Source organism: Nelusetta ayraudi, unplaced genomic scaffold (assembly GCF_046127955.1).
Source record: "Nelusetta ayraudi isolate G7.1 ecotype Tasmania unplaced genomic scaffold, CSIRO-AGI_Nayr_v1 ptg000034l, whole genome shotgun sequence".
Lineage (NCBI taxonomy): Eukaryota > Metazoa > Chordata > Actinopteri > Tetraodontiformes > Monacanthidae > Nelusetta > Nelusetta ayraudi.
Window position 1 is genome coordinate 2082501 of NW_027466084.1, and position 17521 is coordinate 2100021.

At 45.0% G+C, this 17521-nt stretch overlaps 1 protein-coding gene across 3 annotated transcripts in view; it reads right to left on the reverse strand.

The window, feature by feature from the left end:
• LOC142892315 (neurabin-2-like) overlaps window positions 1-17521 on the reverse strand; it is a 37819-nt gene that overhangs the window by 19631 nt on the left and 667 nt on the right. The window contains exons 2-5 of one of the 3 annotated variants that reach the window (XM_076032365.1): window positions 8447-8857; window positions 6643-6836; window positions 5443-5649; window positions 3622-4281 (exon numbers count right to left, since the gene is read on the reverse strand). In XM_076032365.1, the coding sequence (XP_075888480.1) occupies window positions 3622-4281; window positions 5443-5649; window positions 6643-6836; window positions 8447-8765 (1380 nt within the window). In that variant the 5' untranslated portion in view covers window positions 8766-8857. Of the gene's footprint in view, window positions 1-3621; window positions 4282-5310; window positions 5650-6642; window positions 6837-8446; window positions 8858-17521 lie in introns of all 3 variants that reach the window. The other 2 variants (XM_076032364.1, XM_076032366.1) reach the window with 2 other exon arrangements.

Sequence of the window (17521 nt, forward strand, 5' to 3'; positions counted from 1 at the left end):
TGTTAATTCATTTCCAGATTGACGTTTCTGCAGCTTTTAAAAAGGTCCCAAGTTCTGTAAGAAGTCACTTTACCAGTGTTTTAAGACCATCGTGCACATCTCAGTCCATATTTGAAATCTCAAAAAACTCCATCATTATTATACTTGTTCCACTTTGCTGAAAGCTTGTGCTAAAAAAAAACAAAAAAAAAAACACCTCTCAGTTCTGGCAATCAGCCCTGTCTGATGTCACAAAGGGCACGATAATTCTCAGTGACAACGCCCCACAACCTCCAAAGGCCTTTTTTTTGCCCCTTTTGTAACATTACTGCACTTTCAGACTCTGTGTCTTTCTTAGATGCCTTGAAAAATACAGTGGTGGGAAAAACGTTTTCGGACACAATGAAAATTTTACTCAATCCCAATTATTGTCTTTCAAAATCTGCCAGAGAATTTAGGTTTGACTGCACCAGAGGCAGGCAATCAGATGGAAATGATTTTGACGCTTATTGTTCATAAAAAATAAGAAGAAATCTGAATTCTATGCAGTTCTTGGACTCGAGGGACGTCGTCTTGCTGAAACATCCAGTTGTGAGCTGGATGCAACAGTGCACGCGCAGCATGTGGCTGGATGTTGGCGACTGCACTGAAATAAACTGCACTTGGAAACTTGAGTCTGATTCTTAGCGCGACACAGTACGTCACAAATGCACCAGGCGTCAAAACCCCCCCCCCACTGAAGATACTTGATCTTTTTTAATGGCGTTCTTGCAGAGCATATGGTACTACAGGCAGTTCTAAAAAAACGTATACAATTCAATGGACATACACGTGCCATGAAAATAAAACTGCAGATGATTGCGATTGGTTCATAAGACAAAACGTAAAGAATTCCTCTCTGACCAAACTGCACGTCAAAATAAATCGCCTCCAGGCGAGCAGATCCAGTAATTCACAGCCAGTTACACCGCCCACCTCCCCCCCCCCCCCACCTCTTTTTGATCGTTGCTTAACGGCATCAAAAATGCTCGCTTGTTCTCATTATAATCCTCTCGCCTTTAAACAGTAACTTTTTTTCTTCGCCTTCCCACTGCCTCTCTCCGGGGAGATGCCGATAACAACGCGGCCCGGTACGTGCGGCGACACGTCTCGTCGTTTCGCCAGCTGGTGGCGGCGGCGAGAGCGAGGTAGGGCGTCGGGTGTGTCGCAAAGGAAACAAGCACGCACGCGTCCTCTTTCAAACTGAGCCCAAACACTTGTGTTGCACAATGCACAAGGCCGAGGCGGCAGGACATCCTGAGGCATCGCTGGGTAGCGCTGCTTTTAATACGTAGAGAATAGAATAGAATAGAATAGAACAGAATAGAATAGAACAGAATAGAATACCTTTATCCTACATTGGGGGAATTTGCACTATTAGAGCAGCATATGCAGTGCAGAGAAGAACTAGAAGAAAACTATACGAATTACGAAGAAATCAAATAAAATATATGTATACATATACACATACATATATATACTGTATATACTGTATATACATATGTATATATACATACATATATACATATACATATATATATAGATACATATATACATATACAAATACATAGATACATATACATATGTATACATATATACATATATACATACAGTGTATATATACATACATACATACACACATTGGGTGTAGAGGGCCTTCAAAATTTTAATCTCCGTAATTAATCATGTAATTACGTCCTTTGTAAATAATTGATTCAAATTAATCATATTTTAATCGCATATCAATATTTGAGTTGGCAACAGAGGTAGGAAGTAACGAAGCACAATACTGTGTCATTGTACTGTACTCAGGTATCTGTACTTCTTCACTGACAACCTTTTACTTCCTACATTTGTACACAAATATCTAGATCTTCTACTTCTTACATTAGAATAACATGCCTCTTACTTTTGTGTTAAAAAAAATATTTCTTGGTAAAAGAAATTTCTTGTTTCTGTTAAAAGAACTTATTATTATAGTTGCTTGAAGTGGAGCTATTTGAACTACGCCGGCGTGTAGTTCAATATAAAACTGGATCATGTGAACTGACATGAACTTAATTCTGAATTTTGACAATTTCTCCTTTAAAGCTAACACAGCTAAACACTGGTTTCTACGGTAGCTCCATGCTCTGCTACGCTCAATTCCTAGTCGCTATTTTAGTGCTTTGTGGCTCAGCCGCCTCCCACTGAAAAGCTGGTCGCTGAGCGCCGAGTTTGAACCCCGCGGCGGGAAAGACGAAGCCCCGAAAGGCCATGAGACCAAAATATTGAGCTTAAAGATGCAAGAATAGAACTTGAGAGATGGGATGCGCTTAAAGAGTGATAGTGCTTCCAGAGTTCCTCTGACATTATGCTATCTTTATTTTCCACCCTGGGATCCAGTGGATCAGCCTCACACGTACACGATGTTCCTGTGGAAAAACTGAGCAGATCTAAAGAAAACTGCTTATCTGTTTTCAGTGTCGACCGACCGGTCGGGACAACTTGCTAAAACTTCAAAGTGAGCGTCAGAATGGGGAAGGAAAGAGATCTAAGTGACCTCAGTTCCGTTTCACAAACTGCTGATCTACTGAGATTTCCACGCTGGCACAACCGTCTCAAGGCTTTTCCAGAGGACGATCCCAAAAGGAGGAAAACCGTATCGGCTCAATACCATATATATCGCGATATTCAGCCAAGGATACGATTCGATACAATTCAATACACTAAGATAATTTCTTGAAAGATTTGAATGGGACAGAGTGATTTCGGTGTCATCCTGTGAGTGTTCCATTGACTTGGACTGAATTAACTGAGCTGAAAAGGAAATCAAAAATAAACCACGGTAGCCGATAATTCTCGTAAATTGGTGGTATTCCCAGAGTATTTCACGTTTGCAAACCACCAGACTCTTATCTAAATTGTCACTTGCCTTCTCTTCTCAAAGCGCTTCCACACATCTGCTTTAAAGCCTGAAGGCGCTGGATTTACATTTGCCGCCGTTCTCTGTAATCTCCTCGCTCTGATAACGTAAACAGGAAGAAAAGGGCGTCCGCGTCTGTATCTGGAGGGATAACTTGCTCGAAAAGCTCTAGAGCGAAACTAGCGGCCGGCTGACTGAATCGCTCCTCCTGCTAGAGCAGAGCAGAGCAGAGCGCCAGACCGAACACGGAAGGGATTTGAGTGGGGTGGCTGAAAACATTATATGTATTGTATTGTATTGTATATGTATTGTATACGCACATCAGGAAAAGAAAAACTTGCAGAAATATTTAATTTGTACAAGTACTTTCGAAGTTCAAATTACGATAATGTTTTCTCAACAGGTGGCGTTACCCTTATGAATGTAGCATCAACAACTCAAGTGTTGAGGTAGCAAATGTTAACCAAGCAGCAGTTCGCTGTACACATAAATGTCTGGGAGCTGAGGGCCACCACTTTGAGCACCTCTTGTAATCGTAGCCAAAGGTAACTTGTATTAATCTTTTGAGGTCTGAATATATTTGGTATTGGAATATTTATGCCAGTTTTTCTTTTCCTGATGTGCGTCTACACTATTTTGGCTAACTGTAGAATCGCTAAAAATGCTAATCGATAAACAAGAAGTTAGTTTAAGCCTACCTTAATGGGTTCGGTGCTGAACTGGATCTTCCTATTGGCCGGTGGAGGCTCCTCCTCCTCGGGTAGGCCGGGCATCTCGGAGCAGCTGGTCTCCGGATGGTACTCCTCCTCCTCCTCCTCCTCTTCGTCCTCGTCTTCGTCGTCCAGCTGGCTGCCCCCCGAGTCGTCCTCGCCGAGGCCGCTGTAGGCGCTGATGTCCACCAGGTCACCCTCCGAGCAGTCGTCCTTCCTCGAGCCGTCGTCCTCCTCTTCCTCGTCCCTCCTCTCAAACTCGCCCTCCTTCTCCTCCGACGACGAGGGCGAGGAGCCGGAGGGCTCCTTCTCGCCGTTCTCGAGGGAGGCGTGAACCTCGGCCTGGACCAGTCGGGCTCCGGCGTCCGCTGACCCCTGCGAGCCCTCCGGCTCGTCGGCTCCACCCTCCTCTGGGGGTGCCGCGCTCGGGTAGCCGGCCTCAGGCGCCGCCGGCTCTCGCTTGACGTTAGAGGAGGACGTGTCGGACGACAAGGTGATGGAAGGGGTGGAAAGTTGTTCTCCGAAGCCGTCCCACTCTTTGGAGCCCCCCTCTTCCGCTGCTATGCTGTTGGGTAGCAATCCCGTCACTTCCACTGGCTCTGCTGCTGGTTCCTTGTAGTCCTCATGATCTGGAGGCAGCACATTAGCCTGAGAGAGGGAGACGGGAAGGGTCCAGAGTGTTATATTTGGCTTGATTTACCGTAAAAGTTTAATATACAGCCCGTGAATACATAAAAGAAGTGTATACTTACAGTACAATAAAAGTCATCTGGTTTTATGTATATACACTGTACATATATATGAAAGAGAATATACATAGATCAAGGGTCTTGCTCCCAGTTGCCTGACAGCGCGTTTTGTATTTAGGGTCAACTATTGCGTCTCCAAATAAACCAACAACGAAGAAGGTAGACGAGGTATTGATGTTTGTGTGTGCAGGCCACCGTAGTTCGCTGGCAAGCTTGGGGGAAGGAGGGTGAGAAGGTGGGCGCTGCAATCTAGAATGTAACTACTTGATGCACACACAAAATCTCTGGATATTACACACTTAACCTTGACGGCAAAATTCTTATTTTTCACCGTAAACATTAAAGCATTAATCGCGATTAATTGAATACAAGGTGTAACAAGGTAGGCAGCAGAAAGACGACCGCACCCGGGCTTCACTCGCACCCCAACCCTCACTTACCAGTGCATAATGCACGATGCTGGAAGTGCAAATTTTAATTTTCACTTTCGTTTTGGAGCAGACCGCGTAAGATGCTTGATTTGGCCGAGGACAGAAATAGAGTTTTCTTCTTCCTCTCGGTTCTTTGTTTACATTTAAAAAGAAAAGTGTTCTTGACATCCTCCTGACATTTGTTTTGGATTCATGATGAGGATCGTGTTTTGTTTCGTTCAACAAAATGCCTACATAATAAGTAGATTTCAAAAGAAATAATAATACAAACGATCAAAAAGGGAAATCCTTTCTTTGTGTTTGTTTCCTAAATAGGACACTAAGACATCAAGAACTGCTTTATAAATATAAATTCATAAATATGGCCATAAAACAGCAGCATTTGTAAACATGCAAATCAAAACGCGATTAATCACAGTTAACTATGGGAATTCAGAGCTTAATCCCGATTTTTTTAAAAAAAATTAATAATTTGAAAGCCCCACTTCCTCTCCCACCTGTCTCTCAGCGGGTTCGGCTCTAGCCGGAGGTTTGGGTTTGGGCGCCAGGGCGGGGCCGGACCGACGCTGAGGGAGGTAGACGTTGTTCTGCGGTTCGGCCTTCTCGAACTTGGCACTGAGTTGACTGACCGTGGGGCTGACGGCCTCGGCCGAGGACGCGGCAGCCGCGGCAACGGTGGCGGGCGCAGGGAGGGGAGCCTTGGCCGGGGGCTCGTCCAGCCGGTCCAGCGCCTCCGTCGACCCGTTGAAGTGGGCCACCACGTCCAGGCGGCCGTCCTGGAAGCCCGACGCCCTCTCCTTCTTCAGCAGGATCCGATTGGTGGCCGCCTGCTTCTCCTGCAGGGGACGCACATGCTGGTCAGTCGAGGCGGCGACAACCAATCATCTGCCCCCGTCTGACCCTGCACATCCTCTTCTCTTACACCAACTAACAGCATCCATAAAGCTCAACTCTGCTCTTCCTCCAGGCCTCCCTGCTGCCTGCCACTTACAACCTCATCTCAGCCTGCCCCCCCCCCCCGGCTTCATCTCCAAGACATCTAACATGCTCCGGTTCTCTGATCTACTCACTCTTGATCCCGTCCGCCCTGCTCAACATTTTCAATCTCTGGAAACAGAGGAACATTCAGACCAGTTCAAGACCAGCGTCCGTGGTCTGTTTTGGTTCTCTCAGAGGTTCGGAGGCTCATCTGAGAAGACGGAGCGGCGACCTTCTAACTAGTCCAACATATTGGTGTGCACACCACAGCGTGCCTGGAGTCATTAATCAAAGAAACGCAATCATCCTCCAGGTCTCCGCCTCAGAGGAACGCCAACAGGCCTCAGCAGTGGCAGCAAGCTGCGAGCTACAACGGAATGTCAACCGTCTACACCAGCGGTTCCCAACTGGTGGAGTCTCAGGGTCTGGGCTTTCTTTTCTTGATTTATTTTCCCCATCATGAAGTCGCGACTTGCGACCCAAATTTATTCAACATTACTCAAATTTATTCCACAAAAACAAAAACGCTAGCGCACTTTCTATCATGTCTAGGGAATGAATTATTGAAATGATTGATTTGTGTGTCATGCAAAATAAATGTCCAACATTTTCTCTATAAATATATATTTAAAAATAAAAAAAAAAGGGGGAGAGAGGGTTGCCCACCAATCTGCAACCCAATTATAACAGCTGTGAGATCCACTATTGGGTCGTGACCCACCAGTTGAGAAACACTAGCCTAGACTGGTCTGCAAAGGGAAGACTCGCACAGATGCACACATTGAAACCATGTTCATTCACTCCAATCATTTCAATCAATTCCGTCAATTTGGCCGCTCGCTCGTCCTGACCTGCAGGGTGCGCTGCTCAAAGATCCTCCTGGTCTCCTGGAGCTTGGAGAGGCCGGCGCTGTCGCCGGGCTTGGAGTCAAAGCGGTTGATCCTCTCAGAGACCACGGCCCCCAGTTTGAGCAGCGCGCTGTGGTCCACGTTTTCGTTGAGGCTGGACGCCCTCGGCAGGGACAGTTTGGCCGCCTGCTCTTTACCTGCCGGCGACAGGGAAGTGAGAAGTTATTCAGAGAGGGGAAAAAAAAAACCCAAACCACCAAAAACAATCTCAAATCAGATTGTAAAGGGTAAAATTCTGAAGAGGTCTTGTCGAAAGGCGGGAAGTTGTTCTTCGCAATGCAGTGTCTAGTCCACAGGTGTCAAACTCTGGCCCATGGGCCCAAATTTGGCCCCTAGCGTAACTGTATTGGGCCCATGAGGCCAATGCAAAATCACTGCGTTTTTTTTTGTTTTTTAGGTGTCATGTGTAGGTCTTGGGTTTTTATCATGTATTCCTGATCATATTTTTCTTTTTCTTTTATTGTATTGGAGCGTCCGTGCATATGTTTTTCACAGGTATGTACCTAAACAGTGCGTCTAAGTGACAGCTAAAGTGAATCTGAATCTACTAGAGCTGGCCCAGCACATGTACAGCACATGTACCACGAATACTACAAATCCCAGAATGCTCTGCTCAATCAGGATAGGATGTCCATAGACGGACATTATCATGACTTTATTTTACTGTTGAAATTTAAATCAGAAGGCTGCAAATGAAAAATAGGCATACAATTTTTATTTACATTATTTAAGTTATTTTGATGATTATTTTTTGGGGTTTGAAATCCAATTTTACATGTGTGTAATATGAAGTTATTTATTGTATAGTATTAAGCTTTGCTTCTTCCATATTCAGGTTGTTTGGGGTCCATTTAAAAAAAAATGTTGGAATTTTTTTTTCTTTTCAAAAAATAATGTTGGCCCACAACTTGGTCCAATTTTGAAATTTTGGCCCACTGTGTGTTTGAGTTTGACACCTACTCATTGTATACCACATTCAGTTATACTTCTATATACTCATCGTCTTAAACGACACAAAAGCATGCTGCTGACTGCAACGTGTGATCGCTAACGTTAGCTTTGCTGCACCCTCAGGACGACCTTTTGAAAGCGTCTGGGCTAAGCCTCCATCAAAAAGCCTGGATCTTTTTTTAAATCTGCGTCTCTCCCGAATAGTAAAGCATTGCCTGCAGTAACAGGGTGGCAGGCTGGCGCAGCTTTGCAGAAACTTAGCAGCGGGCATTCTAGCATGATAAGCAGCACCCACTCTGTCAAGCTTTTCCTCCACAGACCCATACATGCTGCTTAACGTAGACCCGGCCGGACCGGGGGGGCTGCAGCGCGTCCTCATCAGGCTATTTAGATAATGGAATGTAAACGGTGGGAGGGCTGCAGTAAGCGGTTAGCTCTGAGCACCAGCTGACTGATCACAGTGCACCGTGTGTCTCTCTTTCTTCTTTAGACAGTGGTGGGAAAAAGGTTTTTGGACACCTCGCTGAGACTCAGTCTGAAGTCCAAGTGCAGTTTATTTTAGTGCAGCATTTACCCTCATGCTGAACATGCACTGCGTTCCGTCCAGCTCAGAACTGGATGTTCCCTTAAAGCACAATCAGCGTACGAGAACGACATGGATTTGATTTTCTTATTTGGTATTGTTATGAATATATACGACAGGCCGCCATCAATTTGTTAGTGAGCCTCTGAAGCAGCCAAACCTTTCGAACCCCCCCCCCCCCCCCACTTCAACGCCCTCGCGTCGCAGACTTACCGATCACTTTAGCGCCGTCCTCCTCGTCGCCCGGCGACTGCATCTGCATGAACATGTTCTTGATGCGGTGGACGTTGGATCCGTACTTCCTCCCCCTCCCCGTGGGGCGGGGCATGGGGGCGGGCTTCGAGGCCGGGTCGGAGCCTCCATTGGCCGCGGCGGCCGGCGGGTCGGTGGCCTTCTTGAGCGCGGCCAGCCCCGCCTGGTAGGCGTTGCGGTGCGGCGAGGGGCTGCGCAGGTTGGCGTTGGCGCTCCCCCCGCCGCTGCCGCCGGAGGTCCCGTCGCCCCCCGCGGCTGACGAGGGCTCAGTCTTCATCATGTTTGCTTAATCAGATGCCCCCTGCGGAGAGGCGAGTCGGAGGCAGGGAGGAGGATGGCACCATCCTGGGGCTCTTTTGGTATCCAGACCCCCTGAAACGAATGGAGACAAACATCCCGGTTATGAAGCGTTCCCTGCGTCACCTTTGAATTCAGCTGATATCATCGGTCTGTAAAAGTACCCACAGTGTCGGAACTGAATGAATAAATGAATTGATGTCACAGACATACAAACAAAAACTACAGGTAAAAAGCCAAAGGCTCATGGTAAACCTACCCCTTGCTACTATTACATTTGCAATGAATCCTGGTGTTGGATACATGATATTTAAGTTGGCAATACAGACAGTCTTGTCTTGCATACATGCATACAACAGTTGGTGAGAAATGATGGAAAGCTCACTGTAGTTTAACGATGCAACTTTATAAACAAAGACAACCTTTGAAAGCAAGACATTATGGATATTGCTATTGGTAGCTTTAATTCACCAACAAATAAAACATATAATAAAGCAGTTTAGGTCTATGTGGAAACGTAGCCCTCCTGCGAGCATGTACTCGTCAACAAAACCTTTACATCCAAACGTACAAGGCCTTCAAACCCAAAGACCCTTCGTCTACACCCATGGATCCGAGAATTAGCCCAATACCACTTCCAGTTTGGATCTTTTATACATCGCTTCGAAATGATAAATATTCTTGCGTTACGTAATCTTATCTGGTCCTCCGTTCCACTGTTCCACTCCCTTGACACACGCAGTCTGTGCCATAGCAACCCTCGCTGCTGTCCCTTCCGTCATGTCCAGCAATGGGCCTGGGTACCATTCCAATTTTTTGGGATATGATTTTGATACTTTGGTTTCGATACCAGTTCCAGAATTATTCTTTTTTTCTTATCTGATGTTTTAAAACCAAGTCGACAAATAACAATAACAACAAAAACAGAATGCCACACAGCACAAAATTTTCAATTTCACTGGCGATTCAAATCAGGATTTCCTCCAAGTCAACTCTGTTGTGTTCCCGACCTTTGCCGCTACGTCCTTGGCACAAATGTTGCATTTTGCTTAACTTTCATCCACCTTAAAGAAGTGGAGTCACTTTGCACTTCTTTGACATTATTATGCTAATTTTCACTCCAACGTGAACTCAACTTTGTGAGTGAATAATATTTCGACGTTGGTTACGATCTGAGAATTCCAGTCGGTGCAACAAATAAATCTCAGTTGGCTACGCGGGCCTATCCAGCAAATACCAAGTTTTGCCTTTCTTGGCCTTTTTTTTTCGCTTATTTAAATTTAATTGTGGCACGCCCATAACTGGTTGTGAGAAATAACACCGGCTAAATAAACTTAACCCACAAAAACAAAACAGCAAAAAAAATAAACCCACAGCGACCAAATCCAAGAAGAACTACGGGAGCATCTGTGGGAAAACGCTGAGTATCAGCGCGCAGGCTGCCCGCCACCAACTTCCACAACACGTACCCGGCTCCGCTCCGTCCTACATTGTTCCACAAGCGCCACCACGGCAACAGCGGCGTTCCCTGATGGGAGCGCTGTTGTCCACCCCAAACCTCCTCCCAACCCCTCCCCCCTCCAACCAAACAATGCAGCTCTTCAAACGACAACAAAAACAAGCACAGGAGCGGTGGGGAGGAAACGACGGCGAGGTAACAGCGCAAACTGACCCCGCCACAAACATTTCATGTCAGCGGCTTCCTCCCCGTCGTTTCTAAAAAAAAAACAAAAAAAACCCGGAAAACACACACACACACATCACGACCCCATTATAACCACCAGCCCCGCAGGTCCTTTTCCTTCAGAAGGTGCATCGGAGCATCCAAGGCCACTGCCGGACAAACTGAGAGCGCGACACTAAGGCTCTATTTCACATCTTAAGACTCATAAACATGAAGATTCATATGTAGTTACTGTATTGTGTTATATATATATTACATCACATATTAGTGTCATCTTTTATTTTATCCTATATATCTTATATATTACATTTAAAAAAAAAAAATCATGTAACTTGTTATGTAATTATGTTAAGTAATTCTGTTTATTATGTTATGTCATACAGCACAATTGCACCATAATCAGTACTATATCAGTATTATTATTTTACTGGTATTATTATTGTTACTGATGATAGTATTATTATATACTAAATGGTATAGTGTCATACTTTGCATTCCAATGGTTGAAACTAATTATATCAAATTATATTATATTAAATTATATTAGATTGTATTGTATTATATTGTATAATGTTGCATAACACTTCTAGCACCCTTATATGTATAACTTTGTATCTTTGTAAAACTTGTATTTAAAATGCCACTTGCCACTTTTAAAAATCCTATTTATTTATTTATTTTTACACTTTCTTTATTTCTTCTTATGCAAAATGACGTCGGCCTCTGCCACACCAACATCTCACTGCCATCTAAAGTGGCACGTGACAAATAACAAATCTTTTGAATCCACGAATCTCTCTGTTGAAGCCCATGCTGCCGGGAGAAAAGTAAAGCGACGGAGAAAAAGCGACGACAGACAGCAACAGTCGACACAATCTGGGGGCGGAAACGCAGAGCGACACCTGCACTGTGTTGCCAAACGGACCGTGACGTAGCAACGCCACTCGGCGTGTCGCGAACACGCGGAAGCCGCGAAAATAATCCAATTAAACGGCTTGATGCGCTGCGACCTCACATGACGCGTGCGCGTGGCTAATGCCGCTCGCTCCTGAATGCCAAATTTACTTTGCGCGCGAGCGCGGAGCACATCAACGCGCCGCGCAAACAAACAGCCTAATTTACTGGCTGACTGCCGTTCCAATTTGCGCCGCGACCGTTTTCAACGTCGTCTTCTGCGTCTTTAAGCCAACGTTTGGCGTTATTAAGCCAATAAGACAAAACACACACGTAGAAGTGGCTCCCACATCAGTCTTTCATGAAAGAGAATACCACAAATATGTACATATATGGTCAAAGGTTTGGGGTGTCACTGACTCATTTCTGCATTGAACTTACTTATAAGCAGCTTCATGGAATGATCTACTGGAATGCTCTAAGAACATTACTAGTGCAGGAAAATCAGTCAGGATGTGCTGAACATATTATGGGATGGCTTTGACACTTGTTGCCTTGAAGGTCTAATTGAATGTGATTTTAGAGAATGAATATAAGGTGTGCAATATGCAACCACCAATTACACAAGTTGAACGCGTTAAAAAAATTTGTTTAAAAATGTAAATGTTTCTACAAACAAATGTTTGTATCCTAATCACACCAAGTTGTGTGAGCTAAACCATAGGAAAGTAAATAAAAGCATCATGGTCTTTAGAACAGCCGACTGTTAGTGTGTTCACACAGAATTGTGCAAACTTGGAATTCTCTCAGTCACTTTTAATTAGACATTGGAGATGGTTTTCATTAAACGCTAAGTGTTCCCAGACTTGTGCGCACTCATAAATGATCCCAGAGCATTCAGGATCATCATCAAGAGTCAGTGACCCCAAACTTTTGAAAAGTAGCGTGTGTATATATATATATATATGTATGTATATATATATATACACATTGCAAACTGCAGCAAACAAGAACCTTGTCTTGAACAGTCACGTTAGCAACGGTTAGCTCGGGTAGTCACCATGGTAGTCGTAGCAAAATCTGAATTCTTGTTTTTTTTCTGATTTTACTGAATACAGTTTACAAAGTTCTTGCATCACAAGAACTCAGGAGGTCTGGTGATGCAACCAAAGCAAGGCAGCACCATATTCATATAACAAGCACTGCTGAGGCCGACACCACACTGAGCGCTGTCCAACTCAGATGATTACTTAATAAGACGTGGACGCAGCCAAAGACGCGTCTCAATTTTCCACCAGCCCTGGAAAGTGGGATGTGTGTGAAATTTCACAGCTGAGGTGTGAAAACTCAGTCTGCTTAAATCGCAATAACACAATGACACAAAATAAACCCGCAACGGTTCAAAGACTTTTCTGTGGATCAATATGAGGAGAAAAGAGAGCAGAATCTGAGTCAAACTATTCTATTCAAAGTCTATTCACCCACGGTTTCCAGCGCCAACGCTGATGTCATTATTGGTTCTTGAAAGTTTCAAGGAAATGGATAAAACCCATAGTGAGCTCATGCTGCGTAAATGTAAGGACAAAGTGTTGAAGCACGGCTGGGGCTTTGAAATACAGGGAAGCAGCAGTTACATGTATTTACAGCCAAAAGAGCACCTTTCCAAAGTAGGTTATTAAAGCGGTGCTTCAGAATATTGAACACATGAGCTCATTTTCCATGTAAGCCAGTGCGCCATCTATCAGTGGAGACCATTTCAACACGTTTCATCCATCCACTTCGAGTTTAGCAGGGTGCTTGGCTAGCGAGAGCCTATGGTTTCTGCTAGCCTGCTAATTAAAACCAATCTCACCCACTCCACAGTACACCCGAGGCGTAACGCCAGACTATCAGTGTAAATGTCTGTGATGATGGGGCAAAGTTAGAAATAATCACATTTCATTTTGAGAGACTGGCCTCTCAGCAGTGGCAGCATCAGTCCACCGCTGCTAACCCCTAGCACCAACAGGAAGTAGAACTATGTTGCAGCTGAGTTACTAGTCCATTGACAAATAGCACACTGACTTACTTGGAAATGAGGTCCAACATTTTGAACCACCCCCTTTACATCAGTTTAAATTAGAGATGTTAACAATTAATCGAATATTGATTAATTGTCGATTAAGAATTTAATCAATTGAATTAAATTAGTCGCAATTAATTGAATTTTTTTTCACACAGGGTTTTTTTGTTAAAGGACGTGGTGTTTACCTGTATACCTAGAATAAGTTAAGTTAAAGTTAAGTTAAACTTTTTTTTTTAAGTTGGAATGTAACTCATTAGAAGTCAACTCAGGGTATAAATGTTTAGGGTGTTTTTACTGTTCTCTAATGTAAGAATTGGTCACATTGGACCCTCAACATTATTTAAGGGTTAAATAATGCGTTCCTTACACATTTTTCATTTTGAAATTTATGTTCTCAGGATAAATCGCCGCTGATCAATTAATCGTTAATCGATCAAAAATAAATTAATCGATAAATTGCACCCCTAGTTTAAATACATAAAGGTGAAGTTAGCATTCATAGCATTACATTGACTCAACTTGGAAAAAATAAATTGGGGCAGCGATAATTCCATAAAGCAAGAATGTTTCTTTGCGAAAAATTCCCAATTTCTTTAAGGGTAATTAGTTTCCCAAAATAGTTGAAAATAAATCAGCATTCAGCAATGATTGAATACTGACCTGCTTTTCCAAAAGGAGCCTTGGGCAAATAAGGAGTAAAAGAATAAATTAGGGGTCAACTGATGGCTGAGTTACACGGGCACATAAAACAGCTTGTAGGATACCGGGGCAGCGAGTCTTTCCCTCTGCCCTCTGAAGCTGCCTCATAGCTACTTTAGATTCGTCCCGCTCCAGGCTCGTGAAAGGAACGACTCATCTCTTTCAGCGAGATATTAAAAAAACCACCAACGCTTCGGCTCGAGGGCCCCAAAAAAGAAGTGGACCTGCGATTAGCTTCGCCCAAAGATAGCTGGAACACGCTTCCAGCACCAACGTGACAGAGAAATGGACAGACTGCTTCCTCATCAAGAGTTTTTTTTTTGATTAATTAATAGTCTGAGGCTGCTCAACTGGAGTCCGGGATGGGGGGAAAAAAACACAGAAATAAATCAGAAAATGGCCACAAAAGAGGACCTTTAAGTTTCACCGTCGTTTTCATTTACAGTAGCTGTTGCATTTCCTGAATATGGCAGCACTTTTCTGACTAATTAAAAATTCTTAACCAGAAAAAAAAAAAAGCATTCACCAACACTGACAAACGCCGTGAATTTGCCAACATTGACAAAAGGCACCGCGTTATGAGTCAGGCTATAGTAGTGCGAGTACGATCGTAATGAGCAACAACTGAATCAGAACATCAGAAGCTTCAGCCGACGTCCTCTTCACCAATAATAACCGAGTGGATGCTGACTAGACAGGAAGCAAACTACCTCTTTCTTCACCGACTGTGACACAACACAAGTGACTGCTATGGGATGGCGGGTGTGTGTGTGTGTGTGTGTGTGTGTGTGTGTGTGTGTGTGTGTGTGTGTGTGTGTGGCGAGACACATGCATCCAAACGCGCGCATCGCAGCGCATCGCAGTGCGTCTTGTGACTCCTCGTTGCAAAACAGATTCATTCTCACACCGATCGCATCGAGAGCTGGAGTGAGCGAGCAGAAGCCCAACGCGAGGCGAGTAGCCTGTGTGGGCTACTTGCCACGCACACACACGCACACTCACAAACACGCACACACCTAGCTTTTTCCTGTTATTGCTGGGCCGATTATGTTGCCAGTCTCCCACACACACATCGAACTAAAATGCCTAACGCGCTACACTACACACACCCCGCACTGCACTGCACTGCACGGCACTGCACTGCACCGAGTTCAGCGCGAGAGAAATTGAAATTGTCGAGCTGGTCGGCGCTCTTCCTGGAGTCGCAGTTACAAAGATAGGCTGCCGGCACCGGCCAAGATTTCTTCATACGACTCGGTGCCTTTCTGGGAACTCGCATCTGTTTCCTGCTTTTTACCCATAATCCTGCATGGTTTTGGGAGGGGAGGGGAGGGAGAGCGGGGGAGGTCACACTGCAAACCACTGTGGTCGGGAGGCTTTTTTTTTTTTGGGGGGGGGGGGGGGGGATATTTTAAAGCACATCTGTGCCAATATCTGGCTGCGTGATGCTCCGCGTTACAGCGGCGGCTCTGAGAATAACAAATCTGACCTTTCACGCCGCATCAACGTGAAGAAACCCGCAGACATTTGACTTGTCGGGGACAATCGCCGCTCTGTGCTGAGCTGCGGACCCACACCGCCCCATCATTGATTTTCCTTTCTCGAATGTAAGCACTTTTTTTTTTTAATAACGCCGATTAAACTAGCTTGTGACTAAATTCCGAGTCCGCACCGTCTGCGCGGAGCTCCACTCCTCTCTCTCTCTCTCTCACTCTCTCTCTCCGCCTTCTCCTCCTCCTACAAACGGCCCACAAAAACAGAGCCGTCTCTCTCTCCATCGGATCAATAGCAACTCAAAACACAAACATGGCAGCGCACACCGCTACGGGCCCGAACCCCGCAGCAATCATCCTGACTGTGTATGGAGCTAAATGACTATTGAGTGGTGAATTTTCCCCCGGAGATAGAGCGGCCGCGTACTTAAAAAGCGAATGATGGGAGGTCTCCGAGGGGCCCCTCCCTTCACTAAATACAGCCTCCAACACACACACACACACACACACACACACACACACACACACACACACACACACACACACACACACACACACACACACACACACACAACCCCCAGCTTGTGTTTTCCTAAATGACATGTGTTAACTCTTGGTGGTTACTCTGGCCAGAGGTGCCTTTTGCCAGTGAGTGAGTATCCCGACCGAGCTCTGCAAGTCCAACCCTCTGTGTGTTGGCAAATGAAATGCTGTCAATTCAATTTCAATTCCTTTCTGATGGCCCTCTTGAGATGCAGCATCTTGTTTGTTCAAGGAGGTCCCACATATATAAATAAACAGAGACATACATCACACTGATACGTAAAACACACTGCTCTCAAAATTCCAGAGGCCCCCCAACGCCACAGGCTATAAAAAAATATATGTTTACAGTATGTCTATGCACATGTGCCTACACTTATACACATATAGCAATACAAATATGCATCACGATAAGACATCAGTGCGCAACTTGGGTTTTGAAAAAAAATAGTAAGTGAAATGGATGAAGCAAGAAATTATAGCAAACACAAATGAAATGCTGTCAACAACAACAACAGTGTGTGTGTGTGTGTGTGTGTGTGTGTGTGTGTGTGTGTGTGTGTGTGTGTGTGTGTGTGTGTGTGTGCACTGCAGCTGCACTTGTCTCGCTGCTACGAGGTGCTGGTATTGTTGCAGCCCGTCCACAAGAGAGTCACAAGTCTCTGCATCCTCTGCAATCTATCTGCGTGTGTGCGTGCGTCACGAAGCCAGTGTCCAACAGAAGGCACATTATGTCAACTACAATGAGCCCATGTATTCTCCACCACCACCATCACCACCAGCAACAACAGCAGCAGCAACAGCAGCAGCAGGCCCCGGCATCTGTAAGAGCAGAGACTTCCCAGGCAACCCCTGGTTTCATGCGACGAACGGATAACAATCTTGCAGGCAGGCAGGCAGGCAGACAGACAGACAGACAGGCAGGCAGGCACAACAACACTGTTGCTGCTGCTGCTGCTGCTCCTGCTGTCGCTTTTGTTGGCATACGCGGCACGCGTTGGCACCAGACTCCCTTTGTGAAAACGCGCTTTTATTGTCCAGTCGCCCTTCGGGGTCATCGGCGAAGGCCGACCGCGCGACAGACGAGAAACGTCGTTGATAACCAAGAGTATGTGTTCCATTCGGTGTACATGTGCCACGCATTTTATGGCGCAATTCTACTAAAAAAAAAGAAAAAAAAGAAGAAGGAGCTGTTTTATTTGCGTGTGACGCTGACGTGCTCTGTGCTGCGCCGCTTCCGTCAAAATAATACACCTCAGAAAGCAGGCGGGGTGCACCACCAAAAAAAAATAAAATGCATTTTTAACTCCAATTGAACGGGAATTTCGTGAGTTACTTACACGCCGAACACTTGCCCCCTC